Source organism: Chiloscyllium plagiosum, chromosome 6, assembly GCF_004010195.1.
Source record: "Chiloscyllium plagiosum isolate BGI_BamShark_2017 chromosome 6, ASM401019v2, whole genome shotgun sequence".
NCBI lineage: Eukaryota > Metazoa > Chordata > Chondrichthyes > Orectolobiformes > Hemiscylliidae > Chiloscyllium > Chiloscyllium plagiosum.
Window position 1 is genome coordinate 100281319 of NC_057715.1, and position 9702 is coordinate 100291020.

Sequence of the window (9702 nt, forward strand, 5' to 3'; positions counted from 1 at the left end):
GCTCACCCACCTGGCCTCATGTCCCACTCACCCACCTCGCACCCTGTCCCGCTCACCCACCTGGCCTCATGTCCCACTCACCCACCTCACACCCTGTCTTTCTCATCTGTATGAGCATACAATGCAATCATTCAGCAAGCTAATTTCCTCAACAAAGGTCACCATAGTCCCAATGGAGTGAAACTTTTAATTAGGAAATCAGGAAATGTCCAAAGAGGATCACTGTAGTTTTGTTAGGAAATACAATCCTGTCTCATTTCTGCTATCATATTTAGGTTGACAACAATGTTTCTATTTCAGTCAGTTCTGATATAATGCAATAGTTCCGTTTTCATACATTCCCGCGTTATAAGAAAATTGCATCATAGTCACGCCATTTAAAGTAATGGGGCTGAGATTGTGTTATAGCCAATACAGGCGAGGAAAGTTTGCCTTCTACAAACAACAGTCTAAATTATTCCAATTTGCACTGAAGCAATACGTGTTATAGCAGAACTGACTATTCATATTTAGACTGTTAGAAAGTCACGTCTCCTCATTCAAGACCACTGCTACGATTGGACTGACCATCTTGTCTTCTTGCAGTAAAGGGCTCTGCTTTAAAAACAAACTCCCACAACTCCACTGTAACTTGCAAAGATCGTAATGTACTTCATCTTGCTCTAACATGAGGCTATTAGCTTAGCTCTTCATGATGATGGTATTCACATGTCTCAAATTAGGAGAGGATACAAAAGGTGCCACTTGTGCTGCTGACTAAAAGGGGAATTAGATTTCCTGTGGGTCCAGAAAATTAGCCAGTCAGCCTTTCTCAGAGACGATGTAATGATGTCTCAGTTAAAGCCATAAAACGGAGGGATGATGGTGGGAGACGTTTTCACCATGAACAAAATCCACCAAAAATCTCATTGATTCAACTTATAGAATAAGCATCAAAATGATACAGTAGTTTGAGGCAAAATTGTTCTTGATACACCTTTCAACAATTAAATGCTAATGGGCTCAGAGGGTTTTCAAATTTCCTAAACTAGGAAAATTTTACAATTTCTTTTGCTATTTTTAGTGCAGAACTGAAAATGAACTTGCTTATTTAAAAGAAAAGCTTCCAAATGTTACTTCGTTCTTGTCTGCAGAAATCATTAGAATCATTCAGAAATAATTTAGGAAATGCAGCATTAAGCAATTATCTTTCATGAAATGAAAACTGCAATATTCCCCAAAATTAAACCTGTGAAATTGATTCCAGGTACTACACACAGGGTAGATAAGTTGTTGATTATGACGAAGTGTTCGCACCCGAATCACGGAAACTACCTTTTCTCTTAAGAGACGGCTGGGCTGACTAAATATTTCAGCATTTTCCAGATTTAGCACCGTTCCAAAAGAATAGCAATAATATATTCTTCTTTTTCTCATGTGGGGAGTAGTTCAAGGCATCAGGTAAAGCAGAGTGTTCACCACAAAGTTCCTGTGCACATGACGGAATTTGATTCCATAGAGTTCAAAATCTATATTTTCAGGCACATCAATGCGGGACATTTCCAAGTGTAAAGCACAACAATGCCTCATTATGAAGTCACAAGGCTCAGAAGCATTTTATTCGGGGTTGATTTTACAATGAGCATGTTCAGGTTGTGGGCATGGACTGGTGGGTGACTCATTAGACACACCGCACAACAGGCAGATTAAGATGTACATGCTTGTGGTTTGTAATTCTGTAAATAATTATGAGAAAGTGTGAAAAAATTAATTCTAGTTCAATAAACCAGCCCTTTGGAATCGGTGTAAAAGTTGAAAGAAAAGTCTTCTCCTGAACTGTCATTAAATACATTCTCCAGTTCAACATTACCCCCAAATATGCAATGCAATATTAATTAATGTTAGTATTAACAATATTTTCACTGATCTCGCCACCAGTAACCTGTCTACTCTCATTCTCTTGCCACTTTGACTTCTCTTTTTCACTCAATATGGCTCTTGCACTCCCTAATTGTCTCTATCACTGTTTAACCCTATTTCATTGCATGAGGTGCCAATGCTCTTTCTTCTATAAGTCACTCAATGTAATTCTTTCTCTCTCTCTTTCTGAAGGATATTACTACTCATGCCCTCCCTGCTTGCTTTTATCAGAGTAGCTCCTTCCTTCCTCAAACAACATTCCTCTCCCCTCTATTGCTAGTTTCCACTTCAATAATTTGGAAGGAAGCAACTTGGAAATAGCTTCAAGCGCTTTAGAATTTGTCTTGTATCACTTGCTTAGGGCATGTGTCACCTTGTTGTGAAAGAATCTACAGTAAAGATTTGGAAGGAAATAGGGAAAGCTTGCGCTTAGAAAAGTGAACAATACATGGATGAAAAAATTGGATACTTCAGAGAAGATGTACAATGAATGCAAGGCATCCCTAAGTGATTCCTGATGAAGGGCTTTTGGCCGAAATGTCGATTTTCCTGCTCCTTGGATGCTTTTCCAGCGCCACACTCTGGATCTCTAAGTGACACTCCAGACACACATTTACGCTAAGTAGCAGAACAAACAAGAATCTACAGAGGCACATACAGGAATCTAATCTTCAATACCAATTGCTTCTAACAGTTCTGTCGGGTCACCACTAAGGTCTTGATGATATGGTGGATAAGAAAACCAGATGGAAATACAATCATAGACATTAAACAGAAATGGATAAAAGAAATTAGCTCTAAAACATTTGCATTAAAATGAAACTACAGAACTGAGAAACAGGAGCAGGAAGAAAAATCATGAGACATTGTCAATAGGAACACTTCCCCTATGTCTCAATTGTTACACATCATTAATCTAATACATTTTCTCATCTCTACCAGATACATTTAAAATAAAAGACAAATTGATGAAATTATGAATCATGTGTCTACTGGAAGTGAGACTACTGATCTGGTATACGGACCCTCTCAATGCAGCTTGTAGTGAATATGAGACACGAGGCCAAACATACGCAAATAATGCATTAAGCGACAAGCTCACTGGCATCATTGACAGCTAATGACTTAGTAAGGTCACTTGAAAAAAAAGTGTTTACGTGCAAGAAAGTTTCTGCAAATATTGACACATCTGGGTAAAAATTCATCTAAAAATGGAATTGCATGCTTTGGATGATTTGGGTATGGAGAGTCTTTCAAGCCACTCTGATGAATTTTGGGAAAAACCAAAAGGGCAAAATTGGAACTCTGGTGAAATTCTGTCAACATCCAGAGCAAAAGACAAAGCCTCATAGAACCAACAGTATTTCCAGTCAATAGCTGGAGTCAGGAGTATCGACATTGCAAAAGGCAAAAAAATGAATAGCCTTGTCAAAAGAGACAAAGAACACTCAGGTTTAAACCCAAGAAATACAAGTTATGGTCAGTTCATCATGTTTGTACAGTGATGTGAAGAGGGAGCTAAATAACTTGCCAAATGCCGCACTTCTGGCAAAAACTCAGAACTTGAGCAATATTGAGTAACATTTAACATTGCATCTTTGTGTAGACATTGATTATCAGGTCCACCTAACAAATAGGAAAGGAAAGGGGCTCTTGTCTTATAATGAAATCAAGTACGATTTTTGGATCCTACAAATAGCCAACATGGGCAAAATGGGGTGAATGGCTTCCTGCTGTATGGTATCTTAAGCTTAAGTTAACGAATGAAGTGACAGGTGAGAAAATAATTTGGGACCAAAGCAAGGAGGAAAGATTTTGTGAACTTTATTTGGAACCTTAAGTGTTTGAATAACCAGCGTAGTAAATTATGTTGAAATCCCTTAATTATAGGGTTACATGGATTTGATGGTTATCCTGTGCATGTTAGTAAACTAGCATAACCATTTGGTTTAATAGACAAGAAAGTGGTGAATGCACGTACAGTTACAACGTTTAGGTGGGACTAGTTTATTTTGGGAACATGGTTGGCATGGACTAGTGGGACCGAAGGATCTGTTTCCATGCTGTATAAAGAACTCTTTTGTTTGTATGCTGCAGATTTGGTTGAGATTCCCAGGAACTGCTTTATCCTCCTTCAGATTCTACTCACTTGCTACGTGTACTCCCAGCATTTATATATGGATATATGAATGACAAGCAGGAGTAAGCCATTTGACCCCTCGATCATGCTTTGCCACTCATTAAGATCTATAATGCTATGATCATACCTGATCTGATTGTGGCCTCAACCAAACAAATTCTCTATTCCTGACAACCACTGATAAATGAGTGAGTCTTAACATTCAACATGACAGTGCAGCGATGCACAGGTCAAATCACACCAACAAGTTTGCTAATGATATAAACGTAGTGGGTCTCATCAGCACGAACAATGAGTCGGCATACAGAGAGGAGGTGCAGCAGCTAATGGACTGGTGCAGAGCCAACAACTTGTCTCTGAACGTGGACCAGACGAAAGAGATAGTTGTTGACATCAGGAGGGCACTGAGTGACCACTCTCTGCTGGACATCGATGTCTCCCCCCATGGAGATCGTGAAGAGCACCAAATTTCTTGGTGTACACCTGGCGGACAATCTCACCTGCACCCACAACACCAGCTCCATAGGCAAGAAAGCCCAGCTGCGTCTCTACTTTCTACAGTGGGCTGAGGAATGCCCACCTCCCCATCCTCACCACACTCTACAGAGGGTTCATTGAGAGTACCTTGAGCTGCTCCATCACTGCCTGGTTCAGGAATTGCACCGTCTCGAATCGTAAGACCATCCAACAGATAGTTAGGACAGCTGAGAAGATCATCGGGGTCTCTCTTCCCTCCATTACAGACATTTACACCACATGCTGCATCCGAAAGGCTAAGAGCATTGTGGAAGACCCCACACACCCCTCATTCAAATTCTTCTCCCTCCTGCCATCTGGCAGAAGATACCGGAGCATTTGGTCTCTCACGGCCAAACTGTGCAACAGTTTCTTCCCCCAAACCATCAGGCTTCGTAACACAGTATGATTGGACTCTTTCCCATCTGAAATTCTTTGCACGACTTCAAATTGCTACTAGAAAAATGTCTATTATTTATCATTCTTCTATTACACTGTAACTTCTGCACGTCTGCACTTTATGTCGTGTATGGGTGTGTAGTTTGTGCTGTCCTGCAGCACCCTCAGTCCTGGAGGAACGCTGTCTTGTTTTTACTGTATCAGTTGTATATGGTAGAAATGACAAATAAACGCTACTCTACTCTATCTTCATGCTCTCTGGGGAATAGAGTTCCAAAGGCACTTGACCCCCTGATAGAAAATACCTTGCTCCTCATTTCCATCTTAATTCCAGTTTTCTAACATTCCCATTTTTTTTTAACACATCTTTACTCAGCAGAACATGTCCCTTGTTCACCGTTCCTCCTGTGCCAATAATCTGCTGTTTGAAGGGAAAATAAATTGTAATACTATGGGGAAAGGAGCTGGGGAATGGGATGGATTAGGGAGCCCAATGTGTCAATGAGCCTCCCTCAGTGCTGTGTGGCCTGCAGACCACATTGTGAAAGCAGGTGCCCTGAAGCTACTTTCAGAGAGTACAAAGTACAATGAGGTGAGAGCTGCACGGAGAACAAAGTTGGCTACTTCACTCTAATTGGGGTAGGATTTGATTGAAGTCAAACTTAGAGAGTTAAAGTTAGATTAGTACTATTTTTGAATGAAGTGAAGTTAAATGAAGTGATTGAAGTTGAAGTTAAGTTAAATGAAATAAGAAGTTATAATGAATGTACGTTCAATATTAAGTATTGGTACTTAATGAGTTAAAATAAAGAAGGGTTCGTTGATTTAAAATCTGAGTTGGCTCCCTGCCTGGGTACCTGGATAAAAGGTTTGAGTATTCCTTGTCAGACAACAAACGGCAATGTGGAAAAGAGCTGGGAAGTGGAATTGATTGGAGAGCTCAGAGGCTGAATGGGCAGAATGGTCTCTTCCTTTGCTAGACAGCCTCGTCACCGTTCAAATTGTTAAAAATTGCTTACCAGCTCGGTGAAACCCTTAATAACCTGTCGCTGTTTGAGGTTGGTCTCTCCATCTAGATTAGCAGTCTCAATATGGCAAAGTCCATCGGGATCACTGGAGTACAGCAGCAGGATATCGGCCGGAATTATTTCATTGCAACGCAGGCGAACAAAATCCCCAACTTGAACTTCTTTCCAGTATTTTTCCACATACTTTTTCTCATTCCTTGAAAGAAGGAATCAAGCACAGCGGTCAGTCACATGAATATGGAAACACATCACAAGGAACATAGAGATGAAGAGTAGGCCATTCAGCTTCTCAAGCCTGTACTACCATTCTAGATCATGGCTGAACATCTCCTCAGAGTGATTTTCCCACAATATCTCCAGTCTACTTAATGTCATCAGTCTCCAGAAACATATCGATTTCTGACTGGAATGTGCTCAGAGACTGAGCTTTCACAGCCCTCTGGGTTTGGGAGGTTCCAGAGATTTATTACCCTCTTGCTGAACCAATCTGACCTCATCTCGGTCTTAAACAACCTGTCTTTTATCCTGAGGTAGAGTCACCAGCCTGGGGGGGGGGAAGCATCCCACCTCTGAAACCTAGGAGAAGATCCCACCTCTATCCACCCTGTAAGAACTTTCTAAGTTTCAATCAGATCACTGCTCACTCTTCAAAATTCTGGGGAAAACAGATCCAGGCGCCTCGATCCCTCCCCATAAACCAGTTCTGTCTTCCAGGAATTAATGTGGTGAACCTGTGTTGTATTCCTTCTATGACAAATATATTCTTCCTTAGATAAGGATAGCTTAACTGTACACAACACTATAGCTGATAGGAGAAAGTGAGGACTACAAACGCTGGAGATCAGAGCTTAAAAATGTGTTGCTGGAAAAGCGCAGCAGGTCAGGCAGCATCAAAGGAACAGGAGAATCGACGTTTCGGGCATAAGCCCTTCTTCAGGAATGAGGGCTGAAGAAGGGTTTATGCCCGAAAAGGGCTTATGCCCGAAACGTCGATTCTCCTGTTCCTTTGATGCTGCCTGACCTGCTGCACTATAGCAGATAGGCCATGATCTCATTGATGGGTGGAAGAGAGTCAATGGGCTAAATGGTCTGCTTCTGCTCCTACGTATGACAGCTTTATATCTAAGATGTTGTCTCGTCAAGGCAGTATAAAATTGCAGCAAGACATCTTTATTTCTGAACTCAACCCTTTTGCAATTAAAGCCAACGTACAACTTGCCTTTCTAATTGCTTGCTACACTTGCATGCCTGCCTTTAATGACACACAGACAGGAATAGCCAGATCTCGTTGCACACCTGCACTTTCCAAACCGCTGAAAATTTAAAAAATATTCTGCCTTCCTTTTTTTTTTCCAAATAAAGTGAATAGTTTCACATGCATTTACATTATAATTCACGTGTCATGTTCTAGCTCATTCACTCTGCTGGCCCAAGCCCTGTGCAAGCTGCCTTACACCCCCATCACAACTTTCTCATCCTGTTGGAGGTTGGCAGCAAATCTGGTCCCCACATGCAAATCATTTATCTAGACTGTCAACCGCTGTATGTTACCACTGACCCTTGTGGTACCCCACTAGCTACAGCCTGTTATCTGGAGAAATGATCCAGTAATTCCTGTCCTCTACCAACTGACCCACATCATTATGTTTCCCCTAAATCCCTCAAACTCCAATTTTATTTCCTCATCTCCTGCACGGGATCTAATCAAAAGCCTTCTGACAATCCAAACACATCACATTCACCAATTCTCCTTCGTTTATGCTACAGGGAACATTCTCAAACAACTCCCAACAAGTTTGTCAAACAGGGTTTCCCTTTCATAAATCCATGCTCAATTCTGCCATTTTTTTCAAAATATTTAGGTATCACATCCTTTATACAGGTCTTTCTGCTATAAAGTGACAGTTGCGTTCCTCTGCAACTTCACGGCATAGAAAACCACGCTATGAGAAAACACTATAGAAAATTACGCTGTGGAAGATTGCTATAGAAAATCTCGATACCCGTTCAGTCGAAAGCTTGTGTTATCCAAACAACATCCACAATTTGTCACTTGCGTTATAGACAATTTGCGTTGATGAAGTAGACTGTGGTGTCTTTCCTATTATAGATATCAAGCTAACAGCTCTCAACACTTCTTCCTCCCCTCTTAAATAAACCTTACGTTTGCTTCCTTCCAGTCAGCAGGCACCTTTGCAGATCTGTACAATTATAAAAGATTGTCTCCAATGTAAAGACTTGCATGTCTTTCAGAGACATTTAAAATGGTTAATAAGGATGGGAGAGGTTGTAGCAGAGTGATAAAAGTCAGTAGACTAGTAATCTAACATAAGATGAGGTTAATGTTCTGGGTACCTGGGATCAAATTTGACCATGAGAGATAGTGACTTTGAAATTCAATGACATTCTGGAATAAATGACTGGCAATTCGTAAAAACCCATCTCGTTCAGTCATGGCCTTTAGGCAAGGAAGGAAAGATGCCATCTTTACCTGCCCTAGCCTACATGTGATGCCTGACTCACAGCAAGGTGTGGTTGACACTTAACCACACCTCTGGGCAATATTCAAGGGATTCCTGCAAGTGTGGAAGCAAGCCATTTGGCCCATCTGGTCACAAGGAATCTTCAAAGAGCATCCCAGCTATACTCACACCCCTACCCTCTTCCGATATTTGCCATGGCTAATCCACCTGGACAGCAAATCCCAATGGGCAATTTAGCAAAGCCAACCCATTTAACCTACACATCTTTGGATTGTGGGAGTAAAACCAGAGCACCCGGAGGAAACCCATGCAGGCACAGGGAGAATGTGTAAACTCCACACAGAAAATCACCTGAGGGTGGAATCAAACCCAGGTCCCTGGTGCTGTAAAGTGGCAGTGCTAACCACCATGCCACTGTGTTGTCCTACAAATACAAGCGTAGCCAGTGATGCTCAAATGCACTAAATTTTTTTTAAAAACTGATACCATGACTCGTTATGTAATTAATAAAGAATTATTCACTAATAGTTACCTTGTTACTGAATACATATTAAAAATGAGTCTACTGACATCTTTATTCAGAAATACATATCAGAGAAACTTCATTTAAATTTGTTCAGATTGATCAATAATGCAAAATGTAACTTTAATCAAATTATTTCAATTGCAATACAAGAGTATAAAGAAACTAATGGCCTATTGCACACCAGATGTCTGACAAAGTAAGGCATTGAATAATTCTGGCATTTTATGCGAAGAATTTATTTTCAAGGGAAGCCAAGATCATATTTAACCCATTTAGGTAAAGATCAATTAACTTATACTGAGCTCCAATTAAAGAGATTAAACGTTATAGGGAAACAGTGAGTGCTCCTGTTGATCTGTCTTCATGAACAGCAAAAAACAAACATGACCATGTGAATTAACTGAATTGCAGTTATCCAAACCAGTTATATCAATTGAAACCTGCTTCAAAGTCCGCTGCACACTCTGCCACGTCAGTGCCTGTGAACAACTGTCTTGCTGCATGTAGGAAAACATACATGGTGTGATTAAAAGGCAGTCAGCTATTGCAACACAGTCAGAGGAACTGCTCCCTTTTGATCAGACAGCACTATGCGTGAGGGTGGAGGAGAATGAGAACAAGGTGCACTCATGAGCAGTGTTGTTCAAAATTTCATTTCTATTAGCTCCCAAGAATGACAGATGTTCCTCCTTTTTGCAAAGTACAGTCAAG

General features: G+C 40.8%; 1 protein-coding gene across 1 annotated transcript in view; it reads right to left on the reverse strand.

Annotated features, from left to right (window-relative positions):
* atp10a (ATPase phospholipid transporting 10A) overlaps positions 1–9702 on the reverse strand; it is a 181699-nt gene that overhangs the window by 109403 nt on the left and 62594 nt on the right. Inside the window, exon 2 of the mRNA XM_043692276.1 lies at positions 5974–6178. Coding sequence (XP_043548211.1) covers positions 5974–6178 — 205 coding nt within the window. The remainder of the gene's footprint in view (positions 1–5973; positions 6179–9702) is intronic.